The 20,047-nt window shown below is 56.8% G+C and overlaps 1 protein-coding gene across 20 annotated transcripts in view; it reads left to right on the top strand.

Moving 5' to 3' along the window:
- Positions 1 to 618: 618 nt before the first annotated feature.
- Positions 619 to 20,047, top strand: part of EMID1 (EMI domain containing 1) — a 50,731-nt gene continuing 31,302 nt past the window's right edge. For 19 of the 20 annotated variants that reach the window (XR_013365830.1, XR_013365834.1, XR_013365832.1 and 16 more), the window contains exons 1-5: positions 619 to 766; positions 7,819 to 7,932; positions 8,411 to 8,514; positions 16,224 to 16,301; positions 17,313 to 17,374. Coding sequence is in view for 15 of the 20 variants with exons in the window: in XM_077874211.1 (XP_077730337.1) it covers positions 666 to 766; positions 7,819 to 7,932; positions 8,411 to 8,514; positions 16,224 to 16,301; positions 17,313 to 17,374 (459 nt within the window). In the remaining 5 variants the exon portion in view is untranslated. Of the gene's footprint in view, positions 767 to 7,818; positions 7,933 to 8,410; positions 8,515 to 16,223; positions 16,302 to 17,312; positions 17,375 to 20,047 lie in introns of those variants that run through there. The other variant, XM_077874217.1, reaches the window with a different exon arrangement.

Genomic DNA, 20,047 nt, shown 5'->3' on the forward strand with positions numbered 1-20,047 from the left:
CGGTTTCTCCATCTGTAAAACGGCAGGAAGAGTGGACACTGACTTATGGCCAGCCCGGGTCTTCTCCTTGCAGGGGGCGGCCAGCGGTGCCCGGGCCTCAGTTTACTCCTCCGTGTAATGGGAACGATTGTGCCCAGCGTGCCAAGCGGGTTTGACTCGGTTTGAAGGTTAAACAGAGACAGGATGTGAAGTGGAGGCGGGTGCCCTGCAGGGTGGCGCTCACCGCTCCGGAGGCCCCTGCTGCATCGTGGGTGGATCCCGGGCGCCTTGGGAGCTGGATCCCTCCAAACCGTCGGGAGGGGGTGAGGGCCTGGGCGCCCCAGCTCAGGCGCGGCGCCCCTGGGTCCCGGCTGCGTCCCAGGCCCCGGCCCCGGGTCCCGCGGCGACGGGCGCCGGGTCAGGTGGGCACCTGGCCGCCTCCCGCCCAGGGCCCCCGCCCCCCGCCCCGGGCTCCTTCCGGGTTGGCGGCGGCGGCGCGGGGGGCGGGGGGCGGGGGGCGCGGCGCGGGCCGGGCGAGGCCGGGAACGCGCGCCCCCGCCCCGCGCCCGCCTCCGCCCGCCCTCCCGCCGCCGCGCTGGGACCCGGGCTCCGGCGGCGGGGACGGCGGCGGGGACGGCGGCGCGGCGGGCTGGGGCGGCGAGGGCCGCGCGGAGGGCGGGCGCAGCATGGGCGGCCCGCGGGCCTGGGCGCTGCTCTGCCTCGGGCTCCTGCTCCCCGGGGGCGGCGCCGCGTGGAGCGTCGGGGGAGCCCCGTTCTCCGGACGCAGGTAAGGGCTGCCTCGCACCACCTCTGCGCGCTGCCAGCTCCGGGCGGGGGCTCCAGGCGCCCAGCACCCCCAGCACCCCCAGCACCCCCAGCACCCCAAACCTCCGTGCAAGCCAGGGACTGGAAGGGGCCTGGTGCCCCACCTCGGTGCCAGCGGGATGGATGGAGAAGGGACCCGGGCCGCCCCTCTGCTGGCGGAGGGTCCCGACTCCCTGTGTCCGGAGCCGGCGTGCCCCCAGAGCTCCCCCACGCCCACCCTTCACCCCAGAGCTCCAGAGGGGGCAGAAGAGGAACAAGGAGGGAGAAGCCGCCTCCTGGGACTTCCGTCGCCCTAGCTCCAGGGCCCCCTTCCCTTCGTGTCAGAAGAGCCCAGCATATCCCCTAGCTGACCCTTGGGGACCCTCCTCCCTTTTCCCTGCTCTAGAGCGGCTTTTTTTAGTGCCTCGGCTATTTATTTCCCTTGGAGGAAGAAGACTGGGGTGGAATTTCACAGATCTGAGGGTCAGTGGCCACCCCAGGGACCTGGCATTTTGACCAGAGAGGGGAGAGAGCATTCTGTGTTCCTGCTGCCCTTTGTGGAGCTGGGAACATTCCCTCCGTGGGTGTTTGTGGAGCATCTCTCCCCAGTGAGGAGCCCCTTATTTGCAGTGCGGTTGTTAATCCTTCCAGGATTGAATAAGGTAGGGGGCACTGTCCCCATTTAGCAGATGAGCAAACTGAGGCCCCCTAATCCTGTAGGCTCACGGCCCTTAATAGAAGTGCTAGGATTGAATCTGTCTCTTTCTAGCCTTGATAACAGTGTTTGAACCTGTCCTGGCCCCTATCCTGGCTGCAGCCCCCACCCACCCGCCCCTGCTGGGGTCCCCTCTCAAAGGCCAGCCCTTGTCTGAGGCAGACAATACGGAGTAGCCAGGCCTCTTCAGGCCTTTTCATCCCATTCAAAGACCTTCCCTGGTCCCCACCCCCTAGGGCCTCAATTCTTTAATTCTTTTCAGGAATCCCCTTTCCCAGTGGTCAGGGGCCAGCATGCCCCTGCTGGGCTAGCAAGAGCAGGTGACATGGCTAGGGCTGGAGGGCAGAGGTGGCCAAGGCATCAGAGGCTAGAATTAGCAATTGTCTGAGACAGGGACAAGCAGGTGGCAGATATCACAGCCACCATCACCTACTGCATGCAGACCACAGCTGACCTGGGCCTCCAGAATCTTCCCAGCTGCCAAGGGAGGCATGCGTTTTGATGGTCCCCATTTCATAGAAGTGGAAGCTGAGGCTCAGAGGGAGGATATGACCTGCCCAGGGCATGAATGTGAACCCCCAGGATCCTAGGTGCTAAGATGACCAAGACCCTAAACTCAAATTCCCAGTGTCAGGCTCAGGAAGATGATTGAGAGGGCTTAAGGTCCAGACTGCCCTCCTGCCAGTCCAGGGCAGGGCCTCCCAGCCTGGGCTTCTCACCCCCCAGGGCTCCGTGGGTGGGAGGGAAGAGGATGGTGCCTCTGGCAGGTAGCTTGTCACTGGAGACTGTCGCCCCATCTATTCACAGAAGGCTCACGGTGGCCTGGCATCACAAAAGCCCTGTGTGGGCAATACCGTTGCTCCCATTTTACAGATAAGCCTGGGGCCCAGAGATGAAAAGTGGCACCTCAATCCAGGCCAGCCAGTTTCCCAACCCAGTGCCCTTGGCATCCTAGGAGAAGGTGTCAGCTTGTGGGTCTGGGAGAGGTTTACAACTTGTGGCTAGGAGTCAGAGGCTCCGGTCCTGGCTGTGGCACTCACTCAGTGTGTGACCTCAGGTAGGTCACTTCAGAGTCCTGGCTCTCAGTTTCCTCAGTGTTTCCCTCTTTCCTCCCCTTGGCCCCTGGCCCCTGGCCTGTTCTGAGGGTGGACAGTCCCCCATAGGAAGGATGAACAGTGGTTCCTGCTATCGCTGACATTAGGTGGAGGAAGGGACCCCTAGCTGGAGGAATCTGTGGTCCTCAGCTGCCAAGACCTCCCCTTGTGGCCACGTCCCAGCATTGTTGGAGACAGCATGGGGATGTCACACCCCATCAGCCCTCCCTCCACCCCCAGCCCAGCACCCCAGGCGCCCCTTGGCAGCCAAGGGATCAGAGGCAGAAAAGAGGCTTTGTGCCTGGGGAGGGGGAGGCCCGGGAAGGCGTCCAAGGGGCTGCCCCAGCTCCAGGAATGTGGCAAGACTTCGAGACCCCCGGAACCAGGGTGCCTGGGGGCTGTACAGAGCTGCCTTGGCTTGCCCCTGCCCTGTATGTCCCCCAGTCCCTGCTGGGGCTCCTTCCTGCCCCCCTGAGGTCCCTTCCCTCCTGAATCCCTGTTTCCTTGAACGACCCCATCTCGGCTCTGTGGCTCTGGAGTAGAAGCCGTCACCAGTGTCCTGGCCCAGGCCACTTCTCCCTGCAGGATGGGCTTCCTTTGGGCAAGTCCTGGAATCAAGGAGAATGGAGAATTCTATTCCCCAGCTGCTCTCTCAGGAGCTCAAATCCTAGCTCTCCACCCACTTGGGTGACCTGGCCAGGTGACTTTTTTTGGAGCCTCAGTGTCCCCCTCTGTAAAATGCAGACCCTGGCAGTCTCCATCCCAATCTCTTCCCTTCAAGGGAAGGACTGTGCACGGAAGGCACTGGGCTGGGGTCTCCCAGGGAAACCGCTGGACCACAGCTGTGGGGCGTAGGGTCCAAGTCACAGTCCAAGAACCATAGCAGTTAGTGCTGGGCTGTGCAGTGTGTGAAATCTCCTCTGGCAGAGGACATTCTGCTGTCCCCGTTTGCTGATGGGCAGAGTGAGGCACACAGAGGGTCAGGGCCTTGTCCACGGTGGCTGAGTTAGGAAGCAGTGGGGCCAGGACTGGAACTTCACCTCCAGAGTGGGGTTCTGGTGCTAATCACCCCACCCCCACCTTGTACAGCTCCTTTCTTTTCTCTTCTTTTCATAACGGCCCTTGGCCCCTGGCCCGCTTGGCTGCCTCCTGCAATTAGCCCCTATCACTGTTCCGGATCGCAGCCCTGGGCCCCGCAGAGACAAAGTCCCCTGGGCCTCTGTGGCAGGGGGTGGAGGACAAGTTGGGGGGGCCCTTGTGGGGGTGGCCGGTGCCAGGCTGAGCTGGTCTGGCCTGTTTTCTCTCCTCCAACAGCCTCTGGGGGCCCCGGGAGGTGCTGAGTGGGCACGAGTGGCAAGCCCAGAAGAGAAGGGCTGCCTCCTCCCAGCCCTAGCCCCAGCCCCAGCCCACGGGCTCAGCCTCACTGGGTTCTTGGGCAACTTATCACCGGCCGTGTCCCAGGAGCAAAGCCCCCAGACATGGCAGGATGTAGGCAGGCTTCCAAGGGCTGCACCCATCTCTGGGAACCTGGGTCCTGGCTCCTCTGCCCAGACCCACTGTCTGTTCTTGGTTATTCAGTCATTCAGCGAACATCCCTGAGCACCCTCAGGCTGAGCCCCATCGTGGTGTGGTCCCTGCTGGTGTCCTCCCTCCACATCTGCAGCAAAGGGAAGAGTTCAGGGCTGCTGAAGGGGACCTCTGGAGGTGCCCCACCCCTCCTGGGACCTTAGGACTGAGACCTAAAGGGCAAATAGGAGGTTGCTGCTGGAGCAGAGGGAAGGGCTTTTGTGGGCAGAGGGAATCTGAATACAAAGATCTGATTTGGGGGAGAGCCAGCACTTGAGGGGAGCACAGAAAGGTGGAAGAGGGGCAGCAGGAGTGTGCAGGAGAGCAGGATGCAGGATGGGCCGGGGTGGTCTTGGGCTCACAGCGCAATGGGAAGCCATGGTGGGCTGCAGACTCACAGCAGGCAGTGGCCACACCAGGTCTATGCTTTAGAAAGAGGTCCTGATGCCCCTGCTGAAAGTAGACACAGGGGCCAGGCCAAGTCTCTGCGGAAGAATTTGGGTTTCTCCTGGGAACAGCAGGCTGAGGTCTTCAAGGTCAGGGAGGGGTGGTTTATGGTTATGAATGACTCCTCACACCACAGGGGAGAGGCCAGGGGCTGACCTTGAACCTCACGTGGCCTGAGGATCCCCTCCTGGCTAGTTAGCCATCAGCTCTGTATCTCCTAAGCAGGGGATTCAAGCAAACTCTAGCTCGTGGGAAATAAACCAGGGAGCCGAGCATTGACCCACATGGGGGGCGATTTTAATTAAGGAAGGAGGTAAAGAGGGAGCAGGTCAGGCAACTGTGAGCAGTCATAGGCCTACCTCCACCCCCAATCCTGTCCAGGGTCTGGGCATGGAGGGAGGGCTGTGTGCACATGCATGTGTGAGGGCATGTGGCCCTGTGTCTGTAGACAGGACAGTCATTCTGTGGCTGTGTGTCCTGTTGGATTTGCCTTTGTCCGCTTGTGTGCTTTGAATGTGTATGTGTGTTTCCACGGGTCTGTGTGTGCGCACGGGCACGTGTATGTCCAGGGAATTGTGGGCACTCACAGCTATATGTGTGTGAGTGTGTCCGTGTGCATGTGCATCTGCATGCGTGCTCACCGGATTGATGTCTGCGCACACCTTTGCATGTGTGTGTGTGCGCATCTGTACACTGGCGTGGAGTCTTCGTTCCTGGCCCAGGGAAGCACCTCCAGCATCTGGAGCTTCTGCATGGCCTCTGCCCAGATTGCCCCCTCCCTCCCTCACTCCTTCATTCCCAGAGCCCTAGGGCCAGCCTGGGGGACATCACACAGGCTGCAGAGAGCCCCTAGCACCCCTCAGGAAGCCCCTGCCCCCCCCCCAAAAAAAAACTTGCACTCTGAGTTTTCTGCATTTTTCTGGAGAGGAGCCACACCAACATCACTTTCTCAAAGGGGCATATGTCCCTGCCCCCCCAACAAGCAAAACTCCCAAGTTCAAAAGCACAGATCCAGGGACCCAAAGGATCTAAAGGGTGGGGGCCTTTTGGAAATGTGCTTTTTTTTTTTTTTTTAAGTTTTAAAATCCCCACCTGCTCATTAGGAGAAAAATTGCCAGCCTGAGGTTAACAGTGCAAACTCTAGGGTCAGGTGGACCTGAATTCCAACCCCTGACTCTGTTGTTCATCCTGGGTGCCAGGAGCACATTCCAAACCCCAGAGCCTCAGTCTTCCCATCTGTAAAGTGCTCATAATTGGTGTGTGAAAGGCCCTGGTCCTAGCTCCTGGTATGCAGGATAATGAAGGCTACTGTTAGTACAGGAGACAGAGCAGATGGAAAGCCCCTCCCCACCCCCAGGGGTGGCAGTTTGACGTGAGCGTGTGATTTTTCCTAACTTTAAGCACGTAGAGCTGTGTATGTGCATATATGTATAAAACAGTCTTTGGGTTTTCTTATTTTAATAGAAGTGCAGTCATGCTCCATCTGTTGGTCTGCACTTGCATTTTTCACTTAACCAGACACAGTGGTCTGCATGCAGAGAACTTGGGTTCTATCTTAGCATCTGGTTTTCCGTATCTAGTGGTCCTGTAGCCAGTTAGGCTGTTCCCAGTTTTGCGTGGTTCCCAACAGTGCTGCCACCAGCACCTGTCAGCTCTTCCATGGGGTGGCTGGCCCTGGGCTCTGTTGAGCTTCTGCAGGGTCATTGGTCTAACAGAGCCATCCCTTCTCCCCACTTTGTCTTTGGCCAGGCTGTTCCCTCTTCCTGGGCGGATTCCAGGGTGACAAAATGGTGAGGGGACGTCCCCAGGGTCCCACAGTGAGTTAGTTGGCAGGTCTCGGCCAAGGGCATTGTCCTATGGGTGGACCAGGGTGGGGGTGGGCCAGCAGCTGGGAGACCGGATTTCAGTGGTGGCAGACACCTCTGTGATGGCTGGGACATTCCAGGTGCTCAGCAGCCCTCAGCCTGCACAAGGTCACAGGCCCTGCATTTTTTGCCAGGGCCGGGAAAGGAGGAACTATTTCAGGTGACCCTTCTCAGCCTGAGCCCGCCACCCCTCCAGACTTTCCTTTGTGGCCTCGAGCTTGGGGTCAGCAGGTTCCCAGGTTGGGGCCTTCACAGGACCATGGACCGTGGCTCAGGAGATGGGGAGGAGACGGGAGCTGAGGTCTCTGGGATGGAGACAGGGGCCAGGCTGGGCCATCCACATTCCTGAGTACAAATCCAGCTCTACCAGGCACCAGCTCCCGGATGTGAGCAGTTGTCACTTTACCCCTCTGTTAAATGTGGGAAGGTGCCTGCCTGGCTCACCAAGAAAGTGAATGTGAATACCCTTAGCATACAGTAGGTGCTCCATATATGCAATGCAATATGATTATTAATTGGCATTTGGAGAAGTCAGTCCTCCATGCTTGGGACATCTGGCTGCCCCACAGAGGGGACACAAGGATAAGTAGGACAGGGCCTCTCTTCTGTCATGCCAGGGGAGGGGGAGGGCAGGCATGAATCACCAGCTTCATTCAGTCTGACAGGTAGACAAAGCGCTGCTGGATCCTGGGCAGGGAACCATCATTCTGTTCAGGTAGGGTGGAGGCGGGAAAGGACAAGGGGAGAGGTGACAGCACTGTAAGACTTTGGAGGTCGGAGGTGCCAAGTGGGGAAGTGGGGGCAGGGTGCTCCAGGCAGTAGGCCCAGTGTGAGCAAAGGCCTGGAAGTGAGGGATCACAGCAGGTGTGAGCATAGAAGATGTAGGGCTGAGGGTGAGGATGAGCAAGAGGAGGATAAGGCCAGGTTTGCATTTTAGGACACTCCTTGGGAGACGCAGAAGGACAAGATGGAGGGGCTGCTGCTGTTGTCCGGGCAGGTGGCAGGAGGCATTGAGACCTGGATGAGTCGGGGTTGGAGAGAAGTGATATTGAGAAAGGAGAAGTTGGGCAAAGGTGCCTTGCTCCCGTCTTGTCCCCTGAGCCCCCCTGTTCCCCAAGACCTCCCCAGAGCCCCCAGCACAGCTCCCTCCAGGGCTATAGATTCACTCCATAGCCACAGTAGCACAGAGACTCCCACTGGACCCAAAGGACTCTGAGAGCTCAGGGGTCTCCCTACCCACAGACCCAGGGCTCTGGGAGAGAACCCGGACCTCCTCACTCATCTTCCCAGGGTCCTGGGTGGGAGCCATGCCTGGCACCTGAGCTTCCTCACTGTGGATCTGTTTCAGGAACTGGTGCTCGTATGTGGTGACCCGTACCATCTCATGCCACGTGCAAAATGGCACCTATCTTCAGCGAGTGCTGCAGAACTGCCCCTGGCCCATGAGCTGCCCGGGCAGCAGGTAAGCGAGACCATGGTGGAACAGGAGCCGGTGGCATTCCAGGTGGAGGCACAGCGTGAACAGAGGCCTGGTCCTGGCACTGCTTGGGGACTACAGGGGAGTGCGGAAACCCGAGGGTGTGGAACCAAGGAGACATCGGCCCTATGCCCAATCTCAGCACCTCCCTTTATGCTCCTGGGGCACCTGGAGGACTTCCTGAGGGAGGGAGTCCACCTTTTACCCACATACATTCACTCAGTGAGGCTGCACCTCTGGGGACAGGCCAGCTCATAGGGACGTCCCATCCAGTTGGTATCCCCCTACCTGGGGAGCTAGGAGGATTTGGAAGGGCCACATCCCAGAATACAGCAAGAGAGAGGCTCCAGAGGGGCCCAGAGGTGGCAAAGGACCCCTGGACTTTGTCCCCATGGACATCCAGGTCGGTGGGAAAGGCAGTAGAAGACTCTGTCTGAGTTCAGCTCCCTGGGCACTCTTTCAGCTACAGAACGGTGGTGAGACCCTCCTACAAGGTGATGTACAAGACAGTGACCGCGCGTGAGTGGAGGTGCTGCCCCGGGCACTCCGGGGTGAACTGTGAGGAAGGTAGGACTACCCTGAGGTGCGGGCCAGGGGCCCCTCCTCAGGTGTGCGGTGTGGGGGGAGACCGGTAAGCCTGCTAAGTCAGCAGGTGCTGTGCACACTGGGGCCCATGAGGGAGGCTTGGCTTGGACACAGCCGGGGCCTGCTGTCCCATAGGTGTTGACCACTGGCCTCTTGGATGACTCTCAGGACCCCTGCAGAAATCTCAGACATGCTGTGTAGCTCATGTCTTGGGTCACACCACCCCAAGTCTCTCCTCCAAACTTGGGGAACACCCGTCTGGACATTTCCATTGGATGTGGTAACAGCACACCAGAGTGAAACTGGATTGGATCAACAGGGTTGGGATCATTGTATCCACCTTGCGGGTGAAAAAAACAGGCTCAGAAAAGTGATGGGTAGAGAGTGCCTAAGGGGCAGTCAGGATTTGAACCACGGTCTGCCTGGCCTCCCCCAGGGCCTGAGGGATGGGTGCCCTGCATGTAGAGCATGCCCCAGGTGTGGCGGGGGCCTCTTACCCCAGCCCCCTCCTCTGCAGGCAGCCTCTCACGGCCAAGCGCCCAACACCTGTGGGGTGCAGAGGACACAGCCCAGAAGTCCCCATACCCTGGCCATCTGCTTGCCTGGGGAGCCCTCCCCTAAAGGCTCCTGCCTCCCTGCTAGGCAGTCTGGGTGGCTGCCACCCTCACTGCCTACATGAGGAAGACTTCCCCTGAATGGCCCTAAAGAGGGTAGACCAACCTAGAACCAACCCGAGAACCAGGCCTGTAGGCACCTCAGTGGAAAGGGCATTTCAGGGCCCCTGAAACAGCCCATTAACATGAGCTTCAGTCACAAGACATATTCTGATTCCAGAAACACAAACGTGTGAGACCTGGCCTCTGGATCAAGGGAACAAGAGGCTAACAGACATCACCATTCTTTGGTGCTCTGTGAAAAGATTTATATGCTTCACCTCCCTGGGACCCCCCACCTCCCAAGAGTTCTGGCCTGCCAGCCAGCGAGGTGGAGCCCCATGCCCACAGAGTCACACAGGGGCAGGGGCAGGGCTCACCACAAAGTGGGGCAGGTTAGGGAGTGGCAGGTTTCCCTGTGGGGTTGGGCAGTCCCCAGTTCTGGTGGGGTGGCCAGAGGGGCAGGGGAGAGGCAGCCACCAGGCCAGTGTGGAAGGGTGGAAGCCAAGGGGAACCAGGAATGAGACCCTCCCCTCCCTGCTGGAAGAAAGAGGGAAAGGCGGAAGGGCCCAGGGGCCAGGAGGAAAGCCAGCCGGGAAGGGCTGCTGCCAAAGAGGCCACAGAGGAGCTGGTGTGTGGGGGTAAGTCCCCAGAGTGTGGGGGCCACTGGGGCCCAGTGGGCCCAAGCCCAGGCAGGGCCTGCCCAGACAAAGGCCACTCTGTCCCTGGCTTCCCTCTCAAGGGTAGACCTTCCCAGGTCTGTGGGGCCATCGTGGAGTCAGGGAGGGTGGGGGGTCCATGGGGCAGAGCCAGCGTGCCCTTGAGTCCTGCAGCTGGTGGCCGGGCATCCAGAAGCCAGGGTCAGGGCTGAGGGCTCTGCCAATGGCGAGGCAGGGGTGCTAAGTCACTGCCGACAACTGCCATTGCCCTTTGCAGGCCTCCAGGTCCCCCTGGGTCCCAGCACCCAGGGATTCGTGGGCCAGGCCAGCTCTGCTATAGACCAGCTGTGTGGCCTTGGGCTCTTGCATTGTGCAAGGGCACCGGGCTGGGGCGTGGGGAGGCTGCCGTGCAGGTGGCCCCCGTCCTGTGCCTACTCAGAGGGAGGGGCACCCTCTCTAAAGAGCACCAGGCTGCCCTGTGCTCTGGTGGAGTCTGGGGCTCCCCCACACTAATAAGTCTCTGGTGTTCTCACCCGTAAAACCTCCCAGGATGTTTTGAGAATGAAGCTGATAGTAAAGACCCTGCAGGTGGCATGACTGCCCGGGGTGATGATTGATGGGATGACAGGAGGGGCCTTTTCCCAAACCCCTGCAGTCAGAGCTGAGTAAAGGGATGCCCGGGGCCTGGATAATCTGGGATACTGCTCCGCTAGGGCCCTGGGAGTGCGGGTGGGGGAGCATGGGGACTGCAGCCCTATCCTGGCCCTGCCCTTCCTCTGACAGCTGGGTTGAGGCTGAGCTCCCCCAGCTGTTTCCCCTGCCGGTGACTGACCTCATAGTCTGCCGGTGACTGACCTCATAGTCTGCCGAGCACTGTGACATGGACCTAGGGCAACAGAGCTGTGTCACCAGAGCAGCCCGCGTGGCCTTAAGGAGGGGAGGGAGGACCCACTGTTCCAGAATCCAGATCTAGATCAGCTATGCTTTGCTGTGTGATCTGGGGCAAGTCACTCCACCTCTCTGAATCTTGACTCTATCTGGAAGTCACCTGGGATTAAAAAGTGCCCACTTTGTACTTTATTATGAGCATCAGAGATTCATGTCTTGAACCTAATGGATGCTCTCCCCTTCGGCCCTGATGCTAGGGATTCTGTAAGGCCTCCTTGGGACTGTCCTGCCTCTGACCTCTGAAACTTCTGTCCTCTGCTCAGCAAACAGGTCTCCCCAGGCTTCCCCACCCCCATTCCCAGGGCCCTCGTCTCCAGATTCTTCATTCATTCATAGCTCTTAGCTGTGCTTTCCCATCCTCAGAATGGGAATCTTCATTCTGTGATGATGACAGAGGATGTTCTCTGATGTTTATGATAACATGCGAGGAAAAGACTGGAATAGGCCCCATTTGACAGGTGGGAAATTGAAGGCTCAGAAAGGCCAGTGGACTGACCTAGAGTCACTCAGCACTGGAGAGCCAGGATTGGGACAAGCCTGGCCAAGCTTCTGTTAGTGCCTCCAGGTCTTGGGAGGTGGGGCTAAATGGCGGGGAGGGAGCCTGGCTGAGGTCTCATCTGGCTGCCCACTCTCACTGGAAGACGTTTGAGGAAGGGCCAAGGCCAGAATGTTCTAAATCTGCTGGCCCTGAGCCCCTGGTGGGCCCTGCTGAGTACAGGGCTGCTGTGGCCTCAGGTGATCCTGCCTCTGGGGAGGGCCCCTGCAGACAGATCTTTTACCCATCAGCCCCATTGTCGGGATGATGTAAGTGAGGCTCAGAAAGGGTGTAGGTGTCATCCAAGGTCACACAGCCAGTAAGCTTTGTCACTGGGATTCTCAGAGCCAGGACTCTGACCTGAGGTCCGCAGCCTCCGCCCACCCGAGACCCTCCCCAGGAACAATGACCAGGGAAGGAAAGCGTCCACCATCTGCCAGGCCCAGCACCATGACTCATTCTCAGCGGTGTCCTGCTATCATATCATGGCGGAAGGTACAGATGTCAACACTGAGGCTGGGAGAGAGAAATGCCTCGCTCGGGTCGCATCCAGATTCAAAGTCCAGCAGTGTGACCCCAGGCCAGGAGTCATCCTCTGCAGCAGCACCAGCCCGGGACTTCCAGAGGGGAGCATTCAGACAACTGGGGCACCGTGAAACTGGCAAAAGCCAATCTCAGCCCCAAGCCATCCCAGCTAGAAAGATAGAGGAGCTCCCTCACTCTCCCATGGGATCTCCTGGAGTTAGGAGACCTCTGTTTGCCCCTCAGTGTCCCCACTGTCCTTAGCACACATGTCCCTTCCCCATCTGTGGACTCACACAGCCTTTGTCTTCTGCAACACAACGAGAGAGGGAAGAAGTTTGCCCAAGGTCACACAGCAAAAAGCTTAAGAACAGATGGGAGATTGCGGCCCAGGCCTTTCCTGGGCCCCGTACCTCCCCACCATCCAGGACCAGGCCCCTCCTGCCCATACCTCTCCAGGCCTAAGTAGATGCCAGTTACAGGGCCAAGTTTGTGCTTTACTCTGAGGATTCTGGATCCTGTGGCCTCAGTGCTGCATGAATCTGCCAGAGTCTACCACCCATCTGCTCCACTGCTGTCTAGAAGACCTGGCGGCCCCATCTCCTGACTCCCCATCAATCCATCCTCCGCTCCCAGCCAGTGGTTCCCCTTTCCACCTTCCTGGCCGCCCCGGTGATGTGCTCCAGCCTCACCCCCCTTCCATTTTAGCCCTGACCCACACTGGCCTCTCCCACCCCACAGACTGGGCAGCAGCTGTCCCCTCTGCCTGCAACCTTCTTGGAGCTGCCCCCTGGCTATGATGGCCTCCACCCTGCCGTCACTATTCATGTCTTTCCAGTACCTGACATACACAGGAATGTGGGTACACAGGAAATGAATAGGAACCTCATTTTGCCCTGAAGAGAAGGCCAGGCCAGACACAGACTGAGGCTTCCCAGAGGCCAGCTGGAAGGTTCTTGGAGCTCCCTGCCACACCCCTGACCCATCCTTGGTTCAAGCCAACAGCAGCAAATATTTACATTTGCAAAGTAAATTGCCAGGAAGACACCTGGCCCAGGACTAAGGAAGCAGCATCCCTGTGGCTGTGGTCACTGGACCCAGCAGACCTGGGCGTGGCTTGTGAATGAGGAAGCCTCTCCCCTGGTGCCTGTCCTGGGAGAGAAGTCAGACATGAAGCCCAGGGACACTGTCAACTTCTCATATCTGCCTTCCCAGCAGAGCATGGGGTTTGGATCCCCACCTCCCCACCTCTCTGTGTGGACAAGCAGGCTCTCCTTTCTGGGCCTCATGTTCTCATGAGGACCCAATGTGAAGGGGCTTCTTAGCTTAAACTTGGTACTGGACAGAGGGAAAGGGAGCTGCTTGTGGGGGCACAAGGCTCAAAACTCTCCGTGATGCTGTCCTTGTGCAGATCAAGACAGGGAGTGATGGAGTAATGAGAGCTTTCAGGGGGAGCTTTGGTGGGTACCTTGATCTGTCTGGGAAGACTTCCTGGAGGAGGTGACCTAAGAGTGACAACTGCAGGGAAGGGGGTAGAGAGGCAGTGAGTGCATGTGCATGCATGTGTGTGTGTGTGTGTGTGTGTGTGTGTTATTAGTGGAGACTTCCCAGGTGGTGGGAAGTAGCCCGCAGTCAGGCCTCCAGAATAGAGCTGGGGTTTATGATTCTAGAACCAAACTGGAGCCCCTGAGAGGGTGAGGTTGGGGTTGAGGGGCAGCCCTTTAGACCAGACTGCCAAGCTGGGGTGAGGGGGCTTTCAGCACGCTGGGGTCTGCTTCAGGGTCCCAAGCCCAACACCAATGGGAAGGATGTGATATTTTAAGATATTTTTGGGAGACCTCCCCCCAACCCTTGGCTTTTTCCCTGCTGGGATTTGCTGTACTAAAGGGCCATTTTACAACCTGGTGTGTCTCTTAAAACGGTTCTGTCCATTATCAGAATTTGGAGGAGCTTTGGGGATTTTTTTTTTGTGAATCCTGAAACCAAAGCCAACATATTCTGGAATTTTTTTGACAGTGTTGTTATTTCTTTTTCCTTCCTTTCTTCCTTCTTTCCTTCCTTCCTTCCTTCCTTCCTTCCTTCCTTCCTTCCTTCCTTCTTTTTAAAATTTTAACTTGCCATTATTTTGAGCCAGTTACATTTATGCTGATGGTCAGACCATGTTTTCATTAGTTTTTCTAGTTCTCTCTGGCTCCCAGTGAAATGTACAAAAGCAAATTGGTTGAAAAAGAATTTCCAAAAAAAAAAAAAAAAAAAAAGAATTTCCAACCACAATTACACAAATTAATATCTCAAGGAAACCTCATGTGATGTTAGAAGATTTATGCTCATTTTTAAAACCGTTGTCTGCTGTCCACAGTGTTTTGCCTTTTGTTTGTTTTACATTCATTTTCAGTCGGTGATTCATGCATTCATGAACAGAAGGTTTGCTGAGGCCGCTGAGGCCCTACTATGCACCAAGCGCTGTTCCAGGCCACATGCAGGACAGACTAGGACCCTGCCCTGGTGGGGCTCATGTTCCAGCCAGGGCGGCGGATGATGCAGTGGACTTGGGGACTGACACAGCATAGAACACGTTACAGGAATGCCATGGAAAAACATGGAAACAATAGCAGGGTAGCGGGGAGGGCGGGCTAGGCAGATGCTTTGCCAGATGTCATCCCAGAAAAAAGCCCAAACTTCCATGGGGTCGGAGAGACAGCAACTTCTCTTGGTAGGCATCCTGAAAAGAGCAATAAAATGGCTTTGTATGTCTTCACCTGGGAGCAAAGAGGATGAAGAGGGCTTTGTGAGCCCATTCTCCTGTAGAGCCAGCATTCTTGTTGCCGCCAGGCCTCCCTGCCTCTGCATGGTCGGCTGACTCAAGGTGCCAGGCGGCCCAGGGAGAGGAGATCAGGCCCTGGAGTTAGGCCAACCTGGGTTCAAGTCCAGGCTCCAGCCTTCTTGCTTTCCCCTATGAAAGAGATGCATATTCACTCATCCAGTGATCTGAGTACAGGGGACAGAGGAGCTCCGTGCCTCAGTTTCCCCATCTGTAAAGTAGAGGTGGTACTACCACCCACTTACGGGGTTTTGTGAATATAATGAGTTAAGACCATATATGTGAAGTGCTTAGTAGAATGTGCCAGGCCCAGAGTTAAGTGCTAGCTGTTAAGTGTTAGCTGTTATTACCTACCATGTAGGACCATATTGGGATATCTAAAGCACTTAGCATTGGCTGTGGCTCACAGTGGCACCCACACACACACACACCTGTCCCCAAGCCCTGATCCAGTCTTGGGCTGCCAACCCACCTCCCTCTGTCCTGGGTGAGACTTACTCCTGGTGCTGGGGCAAGTCCCAGGTCCACGGGGAGGGCGTGCTGGGGCTGCAGGCCCAGCTGAGCGAAGGCCCCACAGGGGATCAGTGTCTGGCAGCCTCCTTGCTGGGGGCTGGCCAGAGGCACCCGTCTGGTTTGAGTTCCCGGCGCCTCGCTCCCTGCACCAACCCACAGCCTGGCTTGGAGCCGCCAGGCCTGCGCCTTATTTGGGTCTTCTCTCCCCCCGGACAGCACTTTGTGGCCTTAAAAGGCAGGCCTGGGGGGTAGAGGGGGGCAGTTGCTACTGCTGGCTCCAGAGCCCCTCCAGCTGTGCCCCCCGCCCCTGGCTTGGCCAGCCCATCCCTCTGGCTGTGGAGAAAACCAGGCCCCCAAAGCCAGGCCAGCCGGGGCCGCCTGTTCTTCATAGGGGTGGTGGCAGGGGTGGGCTCCTGGAACATAGCCCCCCTTGCCCTCCTAGGCAGCCAGCCTCCCTCTGGTTTTCATTTAGAACCAGAGCTGGAACCCACTTCTGTGTCTTCTTACCAACTGGGGCGGGGAGAGGGTGGATGTCCCAGCTGCCTACTATGCACTGGGCCCTGTGCACGCACAGTGGGCCTCTTTGTACGCATCACCTTCCTCAGGCCTCACACCAGCCTGGGAGATATAGTGGCCTTATGACCCCATTTTACAAATGGGAAGATAGGTTCAAAGAGGACAAGTTGTACAGGTCAGCAAGGAGCAGGGCTGGGACCCGGCCTTGCATCTGTTAGCTTTAAGCTCTTAACCCCTGCAGCTGCCTGGGGTCACTGGAGAAGCCTCACTGTGGCCTCTGGCCCCCGCCCACCACCAGCCCCTTGTCCCAGCCCCATCAGGTTGGCAGTCTTGGTCCAGTTCAGCCCAGCTCATGCTGTGTGACCCAGGTAAACCGTCCCACCATTCTGGGCTTCTGTCTCCCTCTGCACGAAGGGGCGTAGGGACCCCTGCTGGGGTGACAGTGGCCAATGGGCAGGGAGGGGTGCAAAGCAAGAATGGTGCCGGCCAGCTGAGCTCTCACCCCCATCGTTCTTCGTTTGCAGGCTCCTCTGGCTTTGTGGACCCTGGGTGGTCAGGCAACACCATGCGACGGATGACGTTTCGACCCACAGCCTTCTCAGGTGGGTCCTTGGGGCACCTGCGTGGGGTCCCCCTGGTTTAAGGGAGGTCTGGTGGGAGCATGAGCAATGTGGTGATGGTCCTAAGGCTGGCTGGATCCAGCAGTGGAGGGTCAGGGGGAGCACCCACCCTTGCCCACTCCGGACTGCAAAGAAGAGTGAGGGGGAAGGAGAGAAAGGGCCCTAGAGGGAGTCTGACCTGGGCCAAGTACCCCAAGACTCATGACCCCCAGACTCTAGCAGACGCGTGCCCAAGCCCCCAGTTTCCTCTTTATTTAACTATACTTTTCTAAGCGTCTGCAGTGAATGAGGCACTGTGCCAGGTGCTTTCCATTGTTGGCTCATTTAAATCTCCCAGCCCCAGGAAGGCATCATTGTCCCCATGTTAAAGAGGAGGAAGCTGAGGGTCAGAAAGGAGACATGCCCTGCCCAAGGCTGCATAGCCAGGAAGAGGCAGCGCTGGGACTCAGCCCCAGACTTTGTGCTTGTCAAGAACTCACCCCGCCCTTGCTCTGAGCTCAGTGTCCTCAGATGTGAGCTGGGCTGACACTCGTCCTAACACCCAGGATCATGGTATGGACTGGAGAGATGAGCCTGTGATGCCCTAGGCCCGTGCATGGCAGCTGGGAGGTTGAATAATGGGCCAGAACTGCTACGGATGACTTAGGGGTGTCGCTGGGGAGCCCAGAGGAGCTAGCGGTGGTTGTGCAGGGAGGATCAGAGGGTGGCACCGCTGAGGCCAGCCCCACCCAGGGGGAAGCAACAGGATTTCCTGCCCTGGCTTCCAGGGAGGGAGTCATCTTGGATGCAGAGGCTGCAGGACATGAGTCCCTGGTCCTGCTCTGGAGGCTCTGGAGCCAAAGGAAACCCTCAGGCCATGACCACCCTGGACAGGCCATAGCCCCTTCCCTGCATGGGGCCATTTCCTGGGTCGGGGTCATGAGGTGTCTGTCTCCTTGCCTCTATCCTGCCCCAGACACCTGGCCCCAGCCCCAGCGTCCTCCCTCCCTGCAGGTTGCCTCAACTGCAGCAAAGTGTCAGAGCTGACTGAGCGGCTGAAGGTACTGGAGGCCAAGGTGGGTGAGCAGCTGCCCTTTCCCTGGCCTTCCCACCCCTCCACACCCCCCCACGTCCCATTGGCTCATCATTCCAACAGTGCACCTCTGAGCTGAGCTTCAACAACCAAAAACAGGTGGCCTTGGGACGCCTGGGTGGCTTAGCGGTTGAGCGTCTGCCTTTGGCCCAGGGCATGATCCCAAGATGCTGGATCGAGTCCCACATCGGGCTCCTTGTGGGGAACCTGCTTCTCCCTCTGCCTGTGTGTCTCTGCCTCTCTCTCTCTGTGTCTCTCAAGAATAAATAAATAAAATCTTTAAAAAAAAAATAAAAAGCAGATGGCGTCCCCACCAGGCACCCACCCACCCTCCAGAACAAGCTGGTCTCCCTTCCGTCCTGTCCCCAGAAAGCCTGCTCCTTCTCCCAGGAGGCCCACGAAACTCTCCTGAGCACCCCCATCCCCATCCCAGCCAGATATTTGTAGACATCCCCCAGAGCCCGTGGCTAGGTCCCTTCCTTGCCCTGTCACCTTTGCCCTTTATCTACCCCCACACACACCACCATAATACTACCTTACCCGTTTCCAAAGCAAAATATCTATTGTGCATCTCAAATTATTTTAAGATAAAAAGGTTTTAGAGGGGCACCTGGGTAGCTCAGTTGGTTGGACATCTGCCTTCGGCTCGGGTCATGATCCTGGGGTCCTGAAATCAATCCCCATGTCAGGCTCTCTGCTCAGGTAGGAGCCTGCTTCTCCCTTTTGCCCTCCCTCTTCTTGTCCATGCGCGCGCTCTCTCTCTCTCTCTCCCTCAAATAAGTAAAATCTTAAAAAAAAAAAAAAAAGCTTTTAGTAATTCAAAAGTAAAACATTCTAGGGGCACCTGGTGGCTTAGTTGGTTGAGTGGCTGACTCTTGATTTTGGGCTCAGGTCATGATTTGGGGATTGTCATATCCAGCCCCACTTTGGGCTCTGCACTCAGTGACGAGTATGCTTGAGATTCTCTCTCCTTCCCTCTGCCACTGCCCCACCTCATGCATGTGCATGTGTGTGCACACACTCTCTCTCGAATAAATAAATAAATCCTAAGAGAAATAAGACATTCTAAATTTAGAAACATGAAAAACTTGGGGCAGCCCCGGTGGCGCAGCGGTTTAGTGCCGCCTGCAGCCCAGGGCATGATCCTGAGGCCCCGGGACTGAGTCCCATGTCAAGCTCTCTGCATGGAGCCTGCTTCTCCCTCTGCCTCTGCCTCTCTCTCTCTGTGCATCTCTATGAATAAATAAATAAAATATTTAAAAAAAAAAAAGAAAAAGAAAAACTCAGAACCATGAAAAACCTACCAGAAAACCATCTGCAGCAGTCGCTTGTGCCCCTAGACAGAACAACGGTCAACATTTAAGCATCTTTTCTTCCAGATTTTTTTTCTTTTTATTCCTTTTTTTTATCTTTCAGATTTTCTAAGCAACATAGAGACACATATGCTTCATCTGCATAACCTTTCCTCTGTCACTCTGGGAATTTATCCTAAGGAAAGTAGATATAAAGATGTTTACCAAAATGTTAATAATGAACAGGGAAATTTGAAAACCAGGTGGCTGAAGGGTTGCAAAATTAGCGTGCATGGCTCTGAGGAATACTAGACAGCCGTTCACAACACCTCCATTTTGTAGCATGGAAAGATCCCCTGATGTATCAAGGGGAAAAACCAAGCTTCTGAACAGCATGTGCTAGAACCCTAGTTAGGAGGTATAGGAGCTCCAGGAAGCCCACACTGCTCCTCAGGCCTCCTCCCAGGAGAAGCGGGCATGAGGGGCTTGGTCTCAGATCTAGGGTGTGGTTCTCAGTTCTGGGTTTGCCCCACCCCCTGGTCAGTGGGCATTCTACCCTCCTCCTTTTTATTAAGATTTCATTTATTTATTTATTTATTTTAGAGAGTGCACGTAAGCAGGGGGAGGGGCAGAAGGGGAAGAGAAAGAAAATCCCAAGCAGACTCTGTGCTGAGTACAGAGCTCGATGCAGGTCTCCATCCCAGGACCCTGAGATCACAACTTGAGCTGAAACCAAGCATCGGATGCTTAACCTACTGAGCCATCCAGACACCCCTTCTGGCCTCTCTCTCTCTCTCTCTCTCTTTTTTTTTTTTTAAGATTTTATTTATTTGAGGGATCCCTGGGTGGCTCAGCAGTTTAGCGCCTGCCTTCAGCCCAGGGCATGATCCTGGAGACCCGGGATCGAGTCCCACATCAGGCTCCCTGCTTTTTAAAATAAAAGATTTTATTTATTTATTTGAGAGAGAGCACAAGCAGGGAGGAGGAGAAGAGGGAGAAGCAGACTCCCTGCTAAGCAGGGAGCCCAATGAGGGACTCGATCCCAAGACTCTGAGATTGTGACCTGAGCTGAAGGCAGATGCTTAACCGACTGAGCCCCCCAGGCACCCCTGGCTCCTCTTTAATCCTTGGTCAGTGGCTCAGCGGTCACCCTTGACCTTTAAAAGGCTCCCCCACTCTGGGTCCCAAAGTGGTTGAGGCCTCTGATTCATGTCACACTGTCCCGAACATCCCTCCGAACTTAGTAAAAATCCTTCCAGCCTGTGGTGCTTTAACAGACCAAGAGAAGTTTCAGATTATTGATGCAAGTAATCACACGAAAAACCACGCAGCCCGGCAAACACAGGGACATAGAACTCTACTTG

The sequence above is a fragment of the Canis aureus genome, chromosome 27, assembly GCF_053574225.1.
Source record: "Canis aureus isolate CA01 chromosome 27, VMU_Caureus_v.1.0, whole genome shotgun sequence".
Lineage (NCBI taxonomy): Eukaryota > Metazoa > Chordata > Mammalia > Carnivora > Canidae > Canis > Canis aureus.